At 37.0% G+C, this 21,002-nt stretch overlaps 1 protein-coding gene across 9 annotated transcripts in view; it reads left to right on the top strand.

Moving 5' to 3' along the window:
• Positions 1-21,002, top strand: part of CFAP61 (cilia and flagella associated protein 61) — a 278,254-nt gene that overhangs the window by 55,524 nt on the left and 201,728 nt on the right. For all 9 annotated transcript variants that reach the window (XM_049100272.1, XM_049100274.1, XM_049100273.1 and 6 more), the window contains one exon: positions 1,062-1,221. In XM_049100272.1, the coding sequence (XP_048956229.1) occupies positions 1,062-1,221 (160 nt within the window). The remainder of the gene's footprint in view (positions 1-1,061; positions 1,222-21,002) is intronic.

The following is a 21,002-nucleotide window of genomic DNA, read 5'->3' as shown; positions in this document are numbered from 1 at the left end:
CGTCCTCTCTGGGCAGGTCTTCTCCCAGGACCTCCATGTGTTCACCAACCCAAAGCTCCTGATTCCCACTGGTTAGGGGTTTTTATGATGATTCCATTAATGATAGATTACGTCATTGGCCAGTGGTGACTGAACTCAATCTCAAGCCCCTCTCTCCTCTCCAGAGGTCAGAGGGTGGGAGCCTAAGTTCTAACACTAATCAATCACATGTTTCCCTGACAATCAGCTGCCATTATCTGGGAGTCACCTCATTAGCATACACATGGGTATTACTCAAAGGATTTTTTTAGGAAAAACAAAGAAGCTTCTCTCAGGAAATTACAAGTGTCTTAGGGGCTTTGTGCCAGGAACTAGGAATGAAGACCAAATATGTATTTCTTAGTATATCACACTGTTCCCACCTGTGTATTCCTCATCAGAGGCCTAAAATCATGAGACCATTGTAAGAGGTTCAGAACCGAGTATCCATTTGGATGCTAGGAAGTGACATATTTGTAAGTCAGACCCACATGGTGAACCAGCGTTGTGAGTTTACTTTGCTCAAATATCCCCACCAAACCTCTTTGCTCACATTTCTTCCCCATGTAACCATCCAATCAAATAATGAATGAATTCAAGAAGATCAAAGTTCCAGTCTGAAAGAATAGGTGACCATGAACAAACATCTCTGAATCAAGGGTCAATTGGATGGAATGATGGCTGATGTTACTGAGACTGTGCATGGTAGAGGGAAGAAACTGCATAGGAAGGCTGGGCTTGTAGTGGGACCATAGAAAGGAAAAGAACCAAGTCTGGGCAAAGAGGGCACATGTTCTTTCCCTCAAGAACTCTAGCAACTTCCCTAAATTATGCATCCACTTCTAGGATTGTTCACAGTGGTCATTCATTGGACATTGTTTTGAGTATGTTGTGTGTGCCATGCATTGTGCTGGATAGTAGAGATTCTAAAGGAAGCTATCATACCCTCCCTTAACTATTTCAAAGCTACGGGTTCCTAGAAGTTTCATGATGAGAATTCATTTGTGTTCTGATAGAGTAACGAGATGTTTTGGATGTTTCAGGTGGAAGGTGTAGCTGTCGGGTTCATGAGTGTGTGCTCAAGAGTGAACATGCAGCTCCTGCATGAGTGTTTTGACTTGGGGCCCTTCCATGGACTCTGCATCCCACACCCTGATGATGTTCTGCAACCACCAGAAGAGCAAGGCATTGAAGGAAGTCAAGGTACCGTGGCTATCACAGGAACATGTCAAGAATGAAATCCAGACCTTCTATACCACTGTGCCTTTTGATGAGTGATGGAACTAGATGGTTTATTTTATATCTCCTTCTCCAATTCCCTTTAAGGTATAGTTTCCATGGTTACTTATATCTGGTGCACATATGTGGGAGCACAAATGGCCAAAAGTGCACAGATGTAGACAGACATAGTGGCCCTGCAGCTTAAATTTCCCTAAATTCAGAATACCTGCCTTCAGAATGTTCACTGTGAAAGAATTGATAGTATTTCAGCATTTTACACACACACACACACACATCAAAATATAATGTGTTTTTTTTTCAAGTCAGTGACTTGAGAAGTTCTGAATGCTGTCAGGTTTTAATCCCACCAATTAGTACATTTGTGTTTGTGTCTTTGACAAATTAGTATATAGTACAAGTCTATTGCAAGTAGTCCTTTTTAACCTGCTTAAGTTATTTCTAGTCATATGAAATGATAAAATTGATTTTTAAATATTGTCTGTATCAAGTTCTTCATGAAGTGAAATTAGGTAATCTCAGACTTTGGTATTTTGATGAGGTCTTGCTCCATCCCTAGGTATCTTTGCAGGTAAAGTGTTTCCATTCTTAAATCGAACAGATGCAAGGTATGTTAATTCACTCTTCTAAACCTGGGTTTCTTCCTTTATAAAATAGAAGTAATAATACCTCCCATATAAGGGAATTGTAAAGTTTCACTGATATTACTCTTGTCAAGGGCTTTACTCTGTCTGTATCTTAAGCAGATTTATGCTTAGTAAATGTTGACCATCATTGTTAGTGATGGTTATTTCTTTGCACTTGGTCTTTGATCTATTTGAGCCTTCTAAGTTTAAAATCAGGACATTTTGAATTGCTCTGCTTTCTCATGTCTGAAAGATGATATCAAGATTGTTCAAAAATAGGAAGAGGAACACACTGGGTGGTGGCAAAGGACTTGTCAAGTGTAAGCAATGGCAGGTGTCTGTCTGTCTGATCTTATCTCCTCAATGGGAAACCACGTGCAAGAATGTACAGAGCTTATCTGAATGTTTGCACTCATTAAAAGAACTTACAGAGCCACAGATGGAGAAGTGTTTCCTTTTTGTACTGACAACAACACTTCCCAAAAGAAAGGTTTGAGGCCATTATTTTTTAATAGTGAAAGCTGGCTTGCCTGTGCGTCTCAGTGAAGAGATACTGGAGTGTTCTACAGAAATTTTCAGTATGATGCAGTCCTGAACCATAAGTTATCTTTGTCACTTTCAAGTGTATAAATTCTTGTCAAAGGCAGCATTAAATAGGTTTTATGGCTTGATTTTCTCCACCATCAAATGGAGATAAAAGTAGTATTGAACCCAAAAAGTTGTTGGGAAGACTAAATATTAGAATCTACATGATGTGCTCAGCTCAGTGTAAGTCCTCAAAAATTTTTTTTTGTTTCTGCCTCTGACTGTTACTGTTCTAAAAAACAAATTGAGAAGATAAAGTCCTTTCCCATGTGTTTCTGAGTATGTTCTCTGGGAGTCACCATGAGGCGACTGATGTTCCATACACAGAGTGAATAGAAGATTCCTATCTTAGAAACATTATGGGGAGAAAAAAATCCAAAATTTAGACTGAAACCTGACTTTAAATATACTTTGAAGCTCAAGGAGATATGGGAGCTGAAGGAAGTCCTACTTCTTTCTACTACTTTTAATATTTTTACTTAAAATTACTTATCTAGGATAAAATGGGAAGTAAAGGAAATAGGAAAACTTCTCTTGTTACCTTCTGTGCCTTGTTTATTTTTGAAAATCCAGCTTTATGCTCACTCATACAAAGATGATTATTAAATTGTCATCAGGGAGCACTATTATAAGCTTCCAAATAACTCAGGGATGGATTCACAAATCATCAACAGCTTATTATATCTAAGAAAAGAGTCATCAACACATTTTGCTACCATCTTCCTTCAACAACAAAGAATGAGACTCCAGAGAAAATTCTAAATGTGCTCTGATCTACCATTCATTGTTTTTCTGATGAAAGTCTCAAGTTAAAAGAAATATAATTTCTCTAAAATATGAACTAAAATTCTTGTTTCAAATGAGCATGCATCATTTTGCCTTGTACCTTTTATTTTGTTTAGTATTTTTTACTTTTCAAAGGATTGTCGTATATTTTATCTCATTTTATCATCATGATTTGATATAGGAGACTAGGACAGGTGTCATTATTTCCTTTTTATACCTGTCCAAGCTCATGCAAGGTTCTCAAGCTCATCAGGAGTGGACGGATCCAGGACTCAGCCCCAGCCCTTTCTGCTTGGCAAGGTGACTTTTTATCTTGAATGTCTTTGACTTTAAACTCCAGTGATGTGTCTGCTGCACTGGATACATGATCAGCTTTCTTCAACAAGTTGTAATGAGTTACTACTTCAGTGAGTTCTCAGTGGCCCACCCATTTCCCTCAGGCTTTTGTGTGTGTGTGTGTGTGTGTGCGCACACACACACTCTGAACGATTTCCGTATACTGGAATCTCCACCTTTATGTCTGTGTTATTTGCCAGAACTTGGAAGGCCACTTGCACAAGAGACAGGCCAGAAGTGCCAGGAAATTAGCACTCCAGGAGCAGCCTCTGCTTCCCTGTCTCATGTCCCTGGCCCCCTATGCCTCTTTCTCAATCAATTCCCAAATAAACTGTTGTACTGGAGTCCTTGCCTCAAGGTCTGCTTCTGAGGAAACCCACACCAGGACCCTGCCTATCTAGTCTTTTCCCATCAGCTATGAAAACACTTATTTTTACGTGACTGCCAAGAGTCCAGGTTTAATATCCCAGCTCCCTCACTTCTCAGGTGGGATAAGTCTGAGACATTAGTTTTGTACTGTTTCCCAAAGTTCCTCTCTGGGATTCAGTTCCAGCTATCCACAATGGTAATCTGTGTAATGACACATGCTTACTAGCTGCCCTTTCTTCCCTTTCTCTATTCCCCAACACCTTACTGATGCTTCCTGGAATCACATCCCAAATAAGTCACTTGTTCTCAAGTTCTTGACTAGGGTCTACACTTTCCCCACTAGCTGTGAAACTTGCAATATCACACCAACCTCAACCCTTCTGAGCAGATTAATGTCAAGGCTCAACATTCTTAAGCTAATATAGTGACCTTCCCTCTTTAGCTGCTTATCCACATTATAATCAGCCTGCTAGCTATTCATTATTTCAGCCATATCACAAGTTTTCATTGGATCTAAAAAGTTTAACTGTGCACATTCAATTTTCATTTTACTTGAGTAATTTGTATATGTTAACATTTTCTAGCTACTCATTTTGTGTACATAACCTACTGTACACGTGTAAATTTTGGTTTTTATTTGCTAAACCTTGGGACTAAACTGGGACCAATAGGAACAAAGTCTACAGATGCAAATTTTTTGTCCCAACATAAAGAAACTCCAATAAAAGTTATTTATTTATTTATTTATTTATTTATTTATTTATTTATTTATTTGAATAGTGGAAAGCCTAGTTTAGAAGTAAGAGGTTCTGGGGCACCCGGCTGGCTCAGTGGTTGAGCATTGCCTTTGGCTCAGGTCATGATCCTGGGGTCCTGGGATCGAGTCCAGGAGCATCAAGCTCCCTGCATGGATCCTGCTTCTCCCTCTGCCTGTGTCTCTGCCTCTCTCTCTATGTCTCTCATGAATAAATAAATAAAATCTTAAAATCTTGAAAGTAGCAGGTTCTCCCAATATTGGAAGAATTCATAAAGAAATAGTAGTCATAGGTGCTTAAGAAAAGGTTTTCTTCTTGTGTGGGACATTATACTAAATGAAATTTAAAATTCCCTAAGATGCTAAGATTCTGTGAAAACTTAGCAAACACACATTAGGATATGGCATATGCCTGATAGCTTATGTGTATTTTCTTCTGGTAACAATAAAATGGCTCAAAACAGTGTTGTTGTTGTTGTTGTTGTTGTTGTTGTTGTTTTTCCAGTTGGCCCCACCACTGGCCCTGCCTAGCATTTGAAAATCACTCTATATCTTTCATTCACTGCATCATTGCAGTAAAGAATTTGGAATTAGAACTGAGCTGGCAAATTTCTTGGTGATGCATAAGACAAAATAGGGCACAGCCAGCATTTCCATAGCTGTATTGGCATTGCCCCGTTTACTGGTTAAACAAACAAACAAAAAAAGCAAAAAGCAACCTTTGTTTGTCATGTAGGTTGGTATGACCTGGGAAGCAGGAGCCTCAGGTTCATATCTGTGAATCTTATTATGCACCCAGGGCCCACTGTACAGAATCTCTGTGGAACTAATGTGTACTTGGCAGGGAGAAACCTAGTTTTATACGACCAGTTTGTGGGCTTTCAAAAGAATAGTCAGTGTAGCCAGTATAATAACCAATATAGTAACCAAACCACTCAGGACGAGTGTTGCTTAGTACATACTTAATCAGCCCTTCCAAATATGATTTTCATAACATGTCCATATAGAACATAGCAATGTTGCCTTTTAAATTAAAAAAAAAATACTTTTTGTCAGGAAACATTTATGTCTTATTTAAATTTCTTTTCTTTGAACTTACATTTGCTTCTTACCTCGGATTCTCTCTGTAGGTAGAAGAACATTTGAAACCAGTTTCCAGTGCCAAAACTAAGAAACAGTGGCTGGATCAAATCTTATTTTGTGTTAAATAACCTTTTTAGCTGCCCTTCCTAAGGTTTCCATTTTATATGCCTGGGTTGCCTTCTATTTTACTGTATTTTTCTTTTAACATGGATTCCAAATATGGATGAAACACTTGTGTTTGTAGCATAGCAGTATTTCTGCCAAAATATTTGCATTGTATATTTCAGAACACTATTTTAACACCCAGTACATTCTATAATTATTTAGTGACCCACTGGGACTCTATGTTAGTTTGCTGGGGCTGCCCTAACAATGTGCCTCAGATGGGGGGCTTAAACAATAGAAATTAATTTTCTCACAGTTCTGGAGGCTAAAACTCCAAGATCAAGGTGTAGGCAAGGTTAGTTTTTCTCTGAGGCCTCTCTTGTTGGCTTATAGATGATGCTATGTCCTCTTTCTGTGTGTCTATGTGGTCTTCTTTTCTCGCCTGTTTGTGTCCAAATCTTCTTTTAAGGATTTTTAAGGACTCCAGTAATACTGGATTAGGGTCTGCCCATATGACCCATTTTACTTTAGTTCTCTTTTTAAGGACACTATCTCCAAACACAGTCACATTTTGAAGTGCTGGGGATGAAGACTTCAAGATATGAATGTTGTGACACAGTCCAGCCATAACACTTAGGGTCCTGTGTTAACAGTCCCCTGGAGCCTTGTGGCCAAGACTACAAGGCTACAGCAATTATGCACATAGTGGCAATGAAGTCTGCTCTGCTTGATGCTCATACAAAGCCTGATACACCAGCTCATATTTATCACAATCTGAATATTGTCTTTTTTTTTTTTTCCACCAAAGTTGTTTTTGGTATATGAAGGTAACAAAATTGTGTTCTTTCAAAGCTTTAGCCACTCTTGCCAACTTTGGTTTTCTAGAATTAACCATGTGAGTTCTGATGCTTTGCTAGAGATGTTGATAAAACAAGTATATAATGCCAGACCTATGCCCAGCTCATGTGATTATCTCCAAGGCTGACTGCGTAAACTCTTACAGGGGTTCTCAAGGTGGAGCCTTTGAACTGCTAACATGCCAGGAAGAAGATGATGCAGACTCGAAATCAGTATTGTTGTTAGGGACACTGCCTCAAAAGTCTTGGTGAGCCTTTTCATTACAGTTGGTCTTTGAACAACATGGTGTTGAGGGGCCTTGTGCGCCCTCCCCCAACTGGGGAAACTTAGCTACTGATAGCCTACTGTTGACCAGAAGCCTTCCCAATAATAAACAGTCAATTAACACGTTTTGTATGTTGTATGTATTATATACTAGACTCTTACAATAAAGTAAACTAGAGAAAAGAGTTATTAAAATTGTAAGGAAAATATGTTTATAGCACTGCACTGTGTGTGTATATATATATTATATATATAAATCCATGTGTACCTGGACCTGTGCAGTTCAAACCCCTTTCCAACGGTCAGCTGTATTTAACAAAACCTGTTGGTGATTTTCCATCTTAAGTACTGGTTTCTGCATCCTTTCGAATGCTCTTAAAAATAGCAGCAACGAATGATGGCAACGAATTATTTTGCAGAGAGCAAGATGACTGGGGACCATTCATACTCTCCTGTTCACCACCAGGAAGGACATGTGTTATGACTGGTTGGCATGCTTGCTACCAGCCAGAATTTCACGATTGTAGAAATACACACACATTTTTATATAGGGCCTGAGGTCTTTGAAAGAAAAGTGGCTTTATTTATGTTGGTTATGATCATTATGTGCTGGGATTATTTTCTCAGTAGGTGATGTCTGTTTTGCCCATATTTATAATGCAGGAAAGAAGGCATTTAATGAATTTCAAGAGTGTATTTGACTGTAAAACACATCTCTCTTAGTATATTCACATGTAAATAGCCCTTTTATTTGTTCTCTTTGGTGACCTTTCTTCTTTTGGGGGTAGATCACAGTTTGTTGTTGTTTGCCATTTCCAAATGGGAGGATGAATGATAATAATGAAAGATTATGCAAAAAATCCACATTTAAAATAATGTTGATATGCCACTTGTGTTGCAGGATAATTATAGTAATTTGGCTATTACTCTATATGGAGTCAGGAGTTAGTTGGTAGAAAACACGGTGATGGGGTGATTCAGGGGATTTTCATCCCAACAGGCTGTTTGATCATGCTGACTTTTCTCTTGAAAATCAATTGCTTGCAGTGAATACTCTGAATTCCCACTTGATTAAATTGGCTGCCGGTTGGGCTGCACCCATTGCCCTGGGGTCACTGTGAGTTCTGTGTCTGTTTACACAGGGTTTTTTGACAACTCTTAAAGTATCATGGACCAAATTTAATCTGAGAAAGCAACTAAGGAAGCAATTACTAAAAATCACAGTCTTTGTAAATAACAAACAAAGGAAAATATATTAATTCTAAGCCCAGCATGAAGCCCTTTTTTTTTCTACTGGGCTGCAAGCCTTTTCTCCACTGCATATTGCTCTGTCTTTTGGTGTTTTCAGTCTTCTAGGAATACATAGCTAGCTTAGTGGAAGACCTGGGACAATCATCTTGGAAGCTGGCTCTGACTTCAGGGTTATCTTTGACAACGTTCCACTTCAAAGTTATTAATATATTCTGATTTTCTATTTCTTTTGAATCAACTTTAGAAGATCAGATTTTTTTTAAAAAAGCATCATTTCATGTAAGAGTTTTTAAAAATTATTAGAATACAAATGTGTATATATATACATATGTCTCTATATATACATATGTCTGTCATGAATAAATAAATAAAATCTTTAAAAAATAATAATAAATGTGAAAACAATCTTAAATTTACATAAAACTTACAAGTACTTTTTTTCTTCCTGAACCATCTGAAAATAAGATGCTGACATCCTACTGAGCCACTTGTGAATACTTCAGTATGAGTTTCCTATAGTGGGACAGTCTCCTTTACAAACCCCAAATATATACATATATGTATATATACACATATACACACACATCCAGTGTATATATGTGTATATATGTATATACATATGTATATATATGTATATACATATGTATATTCACATATACATGTACGTATACATACTATTAAAAATGATTAAAGAAGGCAGACTTCATTTAACACTTCATGAAGTGGATCTTCTCCTTTCAGAGAACTGTAAAATAGAGTAGAAGCTTTTATTGAATAAAGAGTAAAGAACAATGAAAAGAAAAATAAAATATATCTGATGATCTGGGGCTACACAGTTGGCCTTGTTTGGAGTGAGAAGACCCAAAGTTGGTTTGGCTTTTGGGGATTGACTGTGCCTTTCTGGTCAAGTGGAACTTAGAGGGACAAGAAGATTATGTATATTTCAGTTTACTGAGGGAGCATCCCAGGCAGGAACAACTCCATCTTGGGCCTAGAAAATTATATATGTATATATATATATATAATATTCTATATTCTATGTAATTATTATAATTATTAAGTTATAGGTAACATATTTACTTGATTTTCTGTTTCTCTTTATAGATATGTCTAATTCCATGTGAAAAAAAGACTTTTTTTTTTTTATTGAGTGCTGGTTTCACTATCTTGAAATATTTTAGAGAAAAGAGGTCACAAAGCTAATGATGCAAAAAGTATTATTTATCATAAGTGTGAGAAAATATTCAACTTCCCTATAACTGAAATGCACATAAAACCCCAAGATCTTTTCCTCCCCCTTTTTGCATACTAAGTTATAAATATGTATTGTAATTAAGATACATTGTCCTGGGCAAGGAGCTTGGTAACTAGTACTCTGAATTTCTGACGGATATGAAGGTTGGCTGATAGAATACACTGGAATATGGTGTGGAAATGGTTTCTCTTTGTTGAATTCAATTTTAGCAAATCTGAGGAAATAATCCTAAATCTGCATAGAGATACACATTCAAGACTATTCACTAAGCTTAATAATAATACTAAAAATTAACAATCAGAAATATCCAAATAAATAAGCAAAGAAGTTTGTGAATCCCCAAATCTCCCACAGGAGAGGGGTAGCTAAACTTGTGGATATCCACAGGACAGCTGTGCAGCAGCCTTTTAAAAGGTTACAAGAGTGAAGAGAAATGGTTATGATATAATCTCATGTGAAAAAAAAAATCAATGCAAAACAAATTGAAGTCTGAAATACTTATTATACTTGTAAGAAATACATGCCATGAAGAACACTGAGAGGGAATGAATTAAAATGACAAAATAAACTGAGTCACAGAAGTAACAGGAGGGCAATGCTTTTATTTCCTCCCTCTTTTTTTTTTTTTTTTTTTTTTTTTAATGTAGCCCGGTGGCTCTGTGGTTTAGTGCCGCCTTCAGCCCAGGGATCCTGGAGACCCGGAATCGAATCCCACGTCGGACTCCCTGCCTGGAGCCTGCTTGTGTCTCTGCCTCTCTCTCTCTCTCTCTCTGTCTCTCATGAATAAATAAATAAAATCCTTAAAAAATAATAATAAATGTGAAAACAATCTTAAATTTACATAAAAGTTGCAGGTACTTTTTTTCTTCCTGAACCATCTGAAAATAAGATGCTGACATCCTACTGAGCCACTTGTGAATACTTCAGTATGAGTTTCCTATAGAGGGACAGTCTCTTTACAAACCCCAAATATCCATCAATATTGAATAATTAACTTGAATATGTTACTCCCAACTAATCCACAGTCCACAAACCTTATTCAAGGTCCTCTGTTTGTCCCAATAATGTCATTCTTCATAGCAGAAAGATCCAGTCTAGAATGAAAAACTGCGTTTAGTTACTCTGTTATCTTTCATTTTGGAACAGTTCCTCTGACTTTCCTTGAATATGATGCCCTAAACACTTTTTAAGATGATAGGCCCCTGCCTCTGTAGATTTTACTTGAATCTGTGTTTGTCTGATGTCTCCTCCTGATGAGATTCAAGTTGTGCCCACCTGGAGGGCTATCATAAAAGGGACTGGGTTCTCATTGCACCCTATCTCAGTCTGTCCCATTACTGATGGTATGTGTTTGCTTTGATTACTTGATTAAAGTGACTCTTATAGGTAAAAAATTAAAATTGTTTTAGCTTACTCCAGCCAGTGCAGAAATCTATAATAATTTCTCCATTCCTGATCTCTATATTGATTCTGCCCTGATTCTCATTTGGAATTAGCAGCTTCACTGATGCTATTTTAATCCCCTTGTGAAATTTCAGATTTGCTCTGCCCAGCATCCTAGCATGGGCCCTTGCTGCTGCCACAGATGTCTCCTTGGGTAGATAATGCTCTGGCTGCCCCAGTGAGTCAGTCTGTCTGTATAGGATCTGTCTGTACCTCTAATCCTGGCTGGTGCCTGGCCCATTGCAGGGAAGTGGTTCCTGACTCTCCTTGTAGCCAAAATAGACATCACACTGACGGTCACCACTGTTACCTCGAACTAGGACAATTGAGATCTACATGGACCTGGCTTCCCCATGCCCAGTCTGGAGCTTGACCTACAATTTCTTCTCTACTGTAGCTGTTTATAGATCTTCCTTCTCCTCTTTGCTTTTTAACCTTCTCTTTAAAAAAAAAAAAATAGATTCTTTTGTTTGATTGATCTTTTCAAAGAGCTAGCTCTTAGATTTATCTATAAAATCTGTGGCTTTCTTTTTGAATTAATTAATATTGGTTTTCATTCCTATGATCTCCTTTCTCCTAATTTCTTTGAATTTATTTTGGTGTTCCTATTCTAGTTGTTTGATTCTTTTTTTCTTGTTTGATATAGAAAGCATTTGTTGAGAAGAAACTCTTTTCCTCTAGCAACTCAAGTTTGAGTGGTCAGGGACCTGCAAAATCACTGACAATAGATGGGTTAATAGGAAAAAAAGTTTATTGTGTGTGCAGAAATGCTCTGTAGTGGTGAATAGCTCACCAAGTAGCCAGAATTAAAGATATGTATATCAGTTTAATAATGGGGGGAAGGGTTAGGGTTTCAATGGGAAAATATAGAAGGTTGTATTGTTTTTTAATGCTAATGGATTGTGCCATTGAACTTGCCATGCATGAATGGAGTCATACTGGAACATGTAGACTGTGTAGTTTAGGTCAATGAAGGAGGTCATTGATGGTGACAATATCCACTTTGCCAGAGGTAAAAGAAGCTCTGGTGGAGTGCCTCAGTGGTGCAGTCCACCAAGTGGCTGATGATTTGTTCTGGCTCATGTCATGATCTCAGGGTCTTGAAATCAAGCCCTGTGTTGGGCTCCGCACTCAGGTCAGCATCTGCTTTAGATTCTCTCTCCCTCTCCCTTTGCTCCTTCCACTCATGCTTCCTCTCTGAAATGAATAAATAAATATTTTTTTAAGAAGCAGGATCATTGGTGATTAGGCACTCAATGGCTGAGAAATCTGTTTTCTCTGACCTTCAGCATTGTGTCTTAGGAGTGCTGCTGGCATTGCAGAAGAAAATGTGCTATTGACTTGGGAGGACCAGGGAGCCTACTTGGTTGGAATTTTATAAGAAAGTTTAAATTAGACCTTTAAATGTTTCTTTTTAGAATTTATTTATTTATTTATTTATTTGTGAGAGAGAGAGAGAGAAAGAGCATGAGTAGGGGAAGGAGCAGAGGGAGAGGGAGCAGCAGACTGCACCTGAGCAAGAAGCCTGATGTGGGGCTCCAAGATCATGACCTGAGCTGAAGGTAGATACTTAACCGACTGAGCCACCCAGGTACCCTACACCTTTAAATGTTTCTTGAGGCTAGAATGCCAAGCTAAGCTAAGAACTCACCACCAGATTTCATTTGTAGTATCTATAGATTTGGGAAAGTTCCTTTCTTCTCCAAGTCCCCAGAATATCCTTCCTTACTCATCTGTAATGCTGAGAACCTCGTCAGCCAGTGCCAGATACCTAAGAGGGCTTTATAAACATTAGGTCCATAAAATCAACCTTACTGGGATACCTAGTGGCTCAGTGGTTTGGTGCCTGCCTTTGGCTCAGAGCCTGATCCCGGGATTCTAGATCAAGTCCCACATCGGGCTCCCTGTGGGGAGCCTGCTTCTCCCTCTGCCTATGTCTCTGCCTCTCTCTCTGTGTCTCTCATGAATAAATAAATAAATCTTTATTTTAAAAAATCAACCTTATTACCTTAAGACTATCTAGTTGTATTTGATTCTATACATGTCATTCTTAAATATGATGTTACAATCAAAGCCTTGGTCATATAAACTAATGTTTCCAGTTATGTCCTGTTTACAAAGAGAACAGATTCTTATTGAACCTGTGAAAGTAACTATATTGTCATGAAAATTAGAATACTCAATAAGAGTTTCCAAATTCTGGAGGGATTAATCAGGGAAGAAAAAGTGTTTTCAAAAGTATAATCTGAATTGTTGTAAGTTAAAAATACCTTAAGAGTAAAAAGAGAATTGTTCCTTAAATCCAGGAGCAATATTTTAAACAAATGGTGTAATATCCTTAATCAGTTAATTTTGTACCATGTAATTAATTTTGGTTCTCCTTGATCTTGGATTAGTAGTTTCATGAACCCATCAGCTTGCCCACTAGAGATCTGTAACTCCTTCTGCAGTCCAGTGGTATGCTTTCAATGTTGGTCAGTGCTACCAGAAGCCTACACCCTAGAGTACCTGGCATTGTCCCTGTGGCTTGTAGCTGATTGTAAGAGCTTTCAGGAAAGATAAAGACAACCAACAACAATCAGCAGATGTTGAAGACGTAACTGGTTGTGGCTAAAGATCTTATGAGAGTTCATTATGAAATTAACACAATTGGCAAGGAAATTTTGTTGTCCCTGTGGCATGCTACATTTGAAAATAATAATTGGAATGTTGATAGCATTATATTATTATTGTGTCTAATATGAGGCAAAGCAGTACCAGGACACATGGACAGTGAGGACATTGACAAATTTCTAGAAATCTTTATATTAATAACATTTACCCACACAAATATAACCTAGGGAGAGTTAAAAATCTCTTCTTATTTGACAGTGCTTTTTATGCTATTCAATGTATCTAATTGATTTTTGATATTTCTCGTTTTAAAAGGAAAAGAACAAATCCCTTGAGATTTTCCAGGGAGCCTTCTGGGAAGTCAGTTAAGGATCAAGATTTTACTTAGGATTTGATTTTGGGAAGGCAAAATACCAAAAGTTGTCAAATATCTTAAAAGGTGTGCACACCTAATTTTATAGAATTACAAGTTGCTGTGAAAAAAATAACTACTGGGCCACCTGGGTGACTCTATTGGTTAAACATCTGTGTTCAGCTCAGATCATGATCCTGGGGATCAAGCCCTGAGTTGGGCTCCTGAGTTGGGATCCCTGCTTCTCCCTCTCCCTATCCCTCCTTCATGCTCTCTCTTGCTATTTCTCTCTCTCTCTCAAATAAATAAAATCTTAAAAAAAAAAAAATACTTAACAACCTATTTAAACAAAGTAACCATAAAGAATTCAGAAGTAACTATAGGAGGTAACATAGTTATAACAAACAAATTCACCTTAAAACATTTTAAAACCAGTTTATCTATGGGGCACTGTGCTGGCTCAGTCAGTGGGGTGTGAGGCTCTTAATTTTGGGGTTGTTTGAGCCCCATGTTGGGTGTAGGGATTACTCAAAAAATAAAAATCTTAAAAAAATTTAAAAACCAGTTTATCTGATTTCCCACATAAACTTGAGAACTCAAAAATAATAATTTTAAAGATTAAAAAAATTTATTTGACACAGAAAGAGCTAGAGATAGAGTGCACAAGCAGGAGGTGTGGCAGGCAGAGGGAGAAGCAGGCTGCCCACTGAGCCCAGTGGGGGCTCCATCCCAGGACGCTGGGATAAGTCCTGAGTGGAAGGCAAGACACTTAACCCACTGAGCCACCCAGGTGCCCTGAAAAATAATAATTTGAGATCTTGAATGGGATTACTTTGAACCTATAGATCAGTGTGGAGGAGGATTGACATCTTTACAATGTAGTAAAATATCTAATCTATAAATGTGGTATATTCCTCAAATTATTTCTGTCCTTAATTTCTTTTCAATAATGTTTTATACTTTTTGCAATATATGCTTTTCACATCTGTTGTTAGATCCATTCCTAGGTATTGAATATTGTCACACTTTTAGAAATCTATGTTTAAAAATTTTTGTTTTCAAATTGTTTATTGCTGTCATATAGAAATGCAGTTTGTTTTGGATATTGACTTTAATATCCAACAACCTTTGTATGCTGATTTATTAATTCTATGAATTTATCTGCAGATTTTTTTGGATTTTCTCAGTATAATGTAAGTTTTTGTTTTGTATATTACAATCGTTTTTATTTTTACTTCTTTTTCATGTACTGGTTAATACCTTGAATAGAAATAATGTTAGCAGGCATCCTTTTATTGTTCTTAATATGAAATGGAAAGTCCTGAATATATTACCATTAAGGATGATTTTGTGAATACCTGTTAAGGGATTAAGAAAGTTTCTGTATTTGTGGTTTGCTAAGAAATTTATCAAGAATGTTTTCTTAAAAAAAAAATGTTTTTTTTTTATTGAATTCTATAAAATGCTTTTCTATATTTGGTGAGTTGATCTTAGGATTATTTGTCATTCTGTTAATGAAGTGACTTACATTGATTAATTTTTGTACATTAACTATTTTGTTAGCAATAGATATACTATTCTTTTTTTTAAAAGATTTTATTTATTTATTCATGAGAGACACAGAGAGAGAGAGAGAAAGAGAGAGAGAGAGAGAGACAGAGACAGGCCGAGGGAGAAAGAAGCAGGCTCCATGCAGGAAGTCCTATGTGGGACTGGATCCCGGGACTCCAGGATCATGCCCTGAGCCAAAGGCAGGTGTCAACCGCTAAGCCACCCAGATGTCCTGATACATTATTCTTTTTATGCAGTGCTGGATTCTTTGCTGATGTTTTGTTGAGGACTTTTACAGCTATGTTCCATGAGTGGGGGTAATCTGCAATTTTCAGTTCTTGAAACATCCTTGCAACACTTTGGAGATGAGGTTCTGTTGGCTTCATAAAACAATTTGAGGAGCATCCTTCCACTTTTGGAAGTTTAGGCAAGGCTAGAGATGCTTATTCTTTAAATGTTTTGTAGAATTTTCCAGGGAAGCTGTCTAAACCTGGTGGGCTTTTTGTGGGGGAGGCTTTTGATTGCAGTTTCAATTTTTTACATTGTTGTAGAACTATCTTCTTTGTTTGGTAGTTTGTAATTTTTTATAAGGACTTGTACATTTCCTTTACATTTTAAAATTCCTTAGGATAAAGTTGAAGCCATTCTTCATTTTTTCCTATTACACTTTTTAAAAAAAGATTTTGTTTATTTATTCATGAGAGACACAGAGAGAGGCAGAGACACAGGCAGAGGGAGAAGCAGGCTCCCTGCAAGGAGCCCAATGTGAGACTCGATCCTGGACCCTGGGACCATGCCCTGAGCCAAAGGTAGACATGCTGAGCCACCCAGGCATCCCTCCTATTACACTTTTAATGTTCATCAGCTCTGTAGTGACACTGTCTTTTTCAAAATTCCTGACCTTGATTATGTGTATTCTCCTGTCTCAGTCTTGCTAGTAATTTGTCAATCTTCTTAGTCTTTTCAGAGAACCAATTATTAGTTTATTTGGTCCTCTCTATTTTGTGTTTGTTACATATTTTATTTCTGTTCTTTATTTCCTCCTTTTTATTTTTGGGCTTATTTTGATGTTTGTTTTCCAATGCTTTAAGATGATCCTTAACTCATTGATTTTCAGGGTTTTTTTTTTTTTTTTCTTTTCTTATATGACTGTTCAAATTACAGATATTCTTCTCTGAATTTAGCTGAAACTCACAAGTTATACAATGTATTCATTATCAGTATTTTTGATATTTCACTTTATTTTACTCTCTGGCCCTAAGTTTTCATTTTCATTTTTTAATTTTTATTTATTTATTTTTTGGCCCTAAGTTTTTAAAATAATTATTTATTCTCAAACATATGGGACTGGGATCCCTGGGTGGCGCAGGGGTTTAGCGCCTGCCTTTGGCCCAGGGCGCGATCCTGGAGACCGGGATCGAATCCCACATTGGGCTCTTGGTGCATGGAGCCTGCTTCTCCCTCTGCCTGTGTCTCTGCCTCTCTCTCTCTCTCTCTTTGTGACTATCATAAATAAATAAAAATTAAAAAAAAAAACATATGGGACTATCTTTTATCTTTCTATTTAATTTTATTGTGGTTAGAATACTTAACATGAGAACTATCTTCTTAAATTTTTTAAATGTACGATACAGTTTTATTAACTACAGGTACAGTATTGTTTAGCAGATCTCTAGCACGTATTCATTTTGCATAACTGAAACTTTATAACTGTGAGATAGCAGCTCCTCTTTACCTCCTCTCCTAGCCCCTAGCTACTAACATTCTATTCTATGCTTCTATGAATGACTATTGTATAAACCTCATATAAGTGCATTCATGTAGTATTTGTCCTTCTGTGACTGGCTTATTTCACTTAGGATAATGTATTCAAGATTTATTCATATTGTTACATATTGCAGGATTTCCTTCTTTTTCAAGGTTGAATAATATTCCATTGTGTGTGTGTGTGTGTGTGTGTGTGTGTGTGTGTATGACATTTTCTTTATCAATTTGGGATGTTCTAATTATCTTTTTATTATTGTGTGTTAGCTCACTTGCATTGAAGTCAGAGAACCTACCCTGTGTGATTTTTTTTCCCCTGTGTGATTTTAATTCTTTAAACTTTGCTGAACATATGGTCAATTTTTAAAAATGTTCCTCGAGTCTATGAAAAGAGTGTATATCCTATAGTTGTTAGGGGCAACGTTCTATATAAATCAGTTACATTTGATAATAATGTTGTTCAATATTTTATCCTTATTGACTTCATCACTTGTTTGATCAATTAATGAGAGGTATGTTAAAATCTCCTGCTTTGATTGTGAATGTACTGATTTCTACTCATAGCCTATCATTTTTCATTATATATTTTGAATCTGTGTTGTTAGGTATATAATTTAAAATCATGATATCTTCTTTGAACTTTAAAGAAAATCAGTTATGAAGTGTCCTCTTCATCTTTAGTGATCTTTTTTTGCCTTACAGTCTACTTTCTCTGATTAATATGGACATACCTACTTTCTTTGATTCAAATTGCATACTATATCTTTTTCCATTCTTTTATTTTCATTCTTTCTATTTCCTTATATTTAGTTGTGTCTCTTATAAACAGCATAGAGTTTAATTGTTGTTTTTGATCTAGAGTGCCAACTGCTGTCTTTTAATTATAGTATTTAGTCCATATATATTTAATGTTTTTATGGGTTTATAGCTACTATCTTACCTTATATATGTCTCTTATGTTTATATGTTTCACTACTGGCATCATTTATTTGTGTCTTCTCCTTTTTTTAATCTTACCAGTGTCAATTTAATTAGTATTTTCAAAGAGCCAGCCTCAGGATTTGGTTGATTCTCTCTGTTAACTTTTGTGATTGCATCAATAATCCATTACCACAATAATGCTGCCAACAAACAGCTACAAAACCACAGTGGCATACCACAATAAGCATGTTTTGATGATACAGCTGGGGTTAGTTAGGCAGTTCTTCTGATCTTAGCTGGGTCTTTTCACATGTCTTGGGGTTGGTTGCCTATTGGCTGATTTGGGCTGGCATTGGCTCTGCTGTGTGTGCCTCTCATCCTTTTAGCAGGCTAGATTGGGCATGTTTTTATGGTGACCACAAAGGTGCAGGAGACCAAATAGAAACAGACAAGGCATCTTGAGGTCTAGGCTTTGAACTAATATATATTACTTACCTAAGGCAGGTCATATGGCTGAGCCCAGAATTGGAGGGAGACGATTCTCTTTAGTGAAGTTCCTTTAGTGAAGGGACTAAATATAGGGAGGGTGAAAAATCAACATCATTATTTCAATCCTTATTCACACAAAAGAATAATGCTGATGATTTTTGTCATGGTCTTCTTTCCCTAGTCCTATTAGAGACACAAACTTCAGTTTAGCCTGGAGGAGGCTAAAACCTGTAGTCTCACTTCAAAACAGTGTTATGGGAATTACCAGGGCATGAAACTCAAATTGATAATACTGTGTGGCTTAGAGTCTGCATTGCAGTCCAGATGGGTAGAGCTTCCTTGAAAAATAAGAAAAAAGCCCTTTATCCTCCTTTTATGCAGCTGCCTAGTGTTTTCCTTTGTATTGTTGTGGACTTTATCATCAACTTCTTGCTGTTCATTCAGCCATTCAGTAAATATTGAGTACCTCCCATATACTAGATTTTGGGAGCCTAGTCTAACACTGGTGAGTCTAGTACTGACTAATGGCAGGATAAATAAGCAGGACAAATTAGTTTGCAATGAGAGAAGTGCTAGAAAATTGTGGTGGAACCACAGCGGAATTATACCTAAGTCGTCTTGAGAACATCAGCTTAGAATTCACAGGGAAAAAAGCTTTTGAGTCAGAACTTCAAAAACTAATTGAGGCTCTCTAGGTAAATAAGCAGAAAGATTTTCCTAGCAGAGGGAACAAAATGTACAAAATAAGGAGGTATTAGGAACCATCACTTATTAGGGTAAAGTACAAATTCAGGGTTGCTAGAACATGAAGTGAGGCATTGACAGGAGATGAAGCAGAACAGGATATTGAGGTGATGCGATCAAGGCTCACATGCCTTGCAAAAGTTTAGATTAATCTATTCACAGCATACCTGATGATGTTCCATTGGCAATCCTTAATTAGAAAGGGATCCATGTTCAAGTTCTAGTTCAAAGGAAGACTTTCTACTAGAGTGTCCAGGAAAGAGATGAGGAGGGACTGAATCAGAACAATGATTATGGATGAGCCTGAGAGGTATTTTGGGGAATTAAAGGAATTTGATATTTTAGTTCATATGGAGAAGGTGGGATATGGAAAAGGGAAAAAAATAAAAAATGACTGCAGAAATTAGATGGATAGTGGAACCATTTGGCAAGATGGGAATAATAAGAATGAGTGAATTATATGATGGAAATGCTGTGATTTCTGATTTGGCAGAGTTGAGTTTAATCTTCCTAGTAAGTGCCATCACAAGTTTCCTTATAAGAGAGAGACAGGGGAGATAACAGGAGGAGGCTGTGACCCCAGAGACAGAGTGAAGTGATGTGGCCACATGGCAAGGAATGCTGGCAGTCACTATAAGCTGGAGTACACAGAAACAGCCTTTCCCCTAGAGCCTCTGGATGGAGTGTATCCCTGCCAACACCTTGATTTCTGCTCAGAGATACTGATTTTGACATTTGTGAGCCTTTAGAATAAGAGGGGCTACATTTTATTCATTTACTTTTGAGTAAATGAACAATGCAACTCATTGTTCTCCATTGAAGTTTTGGATGAATGATTTAACTTGAATCTCTAACCTTTTCCCTTCTTGAAATGGAAGGACTTAAGTTCATTTGGCAGCTTTTAAAAAATGATCCATAATATTGCAATAGTAAACAAAAATGACTGCTTTGTAATATTTTGGAGATAGAAATTTACTTTTAGGAATGCCTGGGTGGCTCGGTGGTTGAGTGTCTGCCTTTAGCTCAGGGTGTGGTCCTGGAGTCCAGTGATGGAGTCCCATGTCGGGCTTCCTGCATGGAGCCTGGTTCTCCCTCTGCCTGTGTCTCTGCCTCTCTCTCTCTCTTTGTCTTTCATGAATAAATAAATAAAATATTTTAATAAGAAGAAACTTACTTTTATAACTGGAAATTTTAAAAAATCTTGATAGTATTAGTAACATAGGAAACCATCCTCCTAAAAATATTAAGATAATGCACTTAAAAGTTGAGTTCCCGTTGAACCACATCCAAGCCTGGTTCTTCTCTCTCCCCAGAAATAGCCATTGTAATAATTTTAGTATATGTCTACCCAGACCAACTTTTTATACTTTTCTAAGAAGTCCATTTATTCATAGAAAAAAAACCCTACCATTTTGTAGCAGTTTTTTTTTTTTAATATAAATAGTGTCTTTAGGAATATGTGATGTTTGAAATTTACTTCTTCACTCAACTCTTTGAGATCTGGCAGTGTTGGTACATGTTGTTCTAGGATACTCCTTTTACCTTCTGGGCAGTATTCTACAACATGGAATGTGTCACATTTGTCCTTAGATGGAC

The sequence above is a fragment of the Canis lupus genome, chromosome 24, assembly GCF_003254725.2.
Source record: "Canis lupus dingo isolate Sandy chromosome 24, ASM325472v2, whole genome shotgun sequence".
In the NCBI taxonomy this organism is placed as follows: Eukaryota; Metazoa; Chordata; class Mammalia; order Carnivora; family Canidae; genus Canis; species Canis lupus.
Note: the sequence above shows the minus strand (reverse complement) of the source record. Positions and strands in the feature narration are given on the sequence as shown.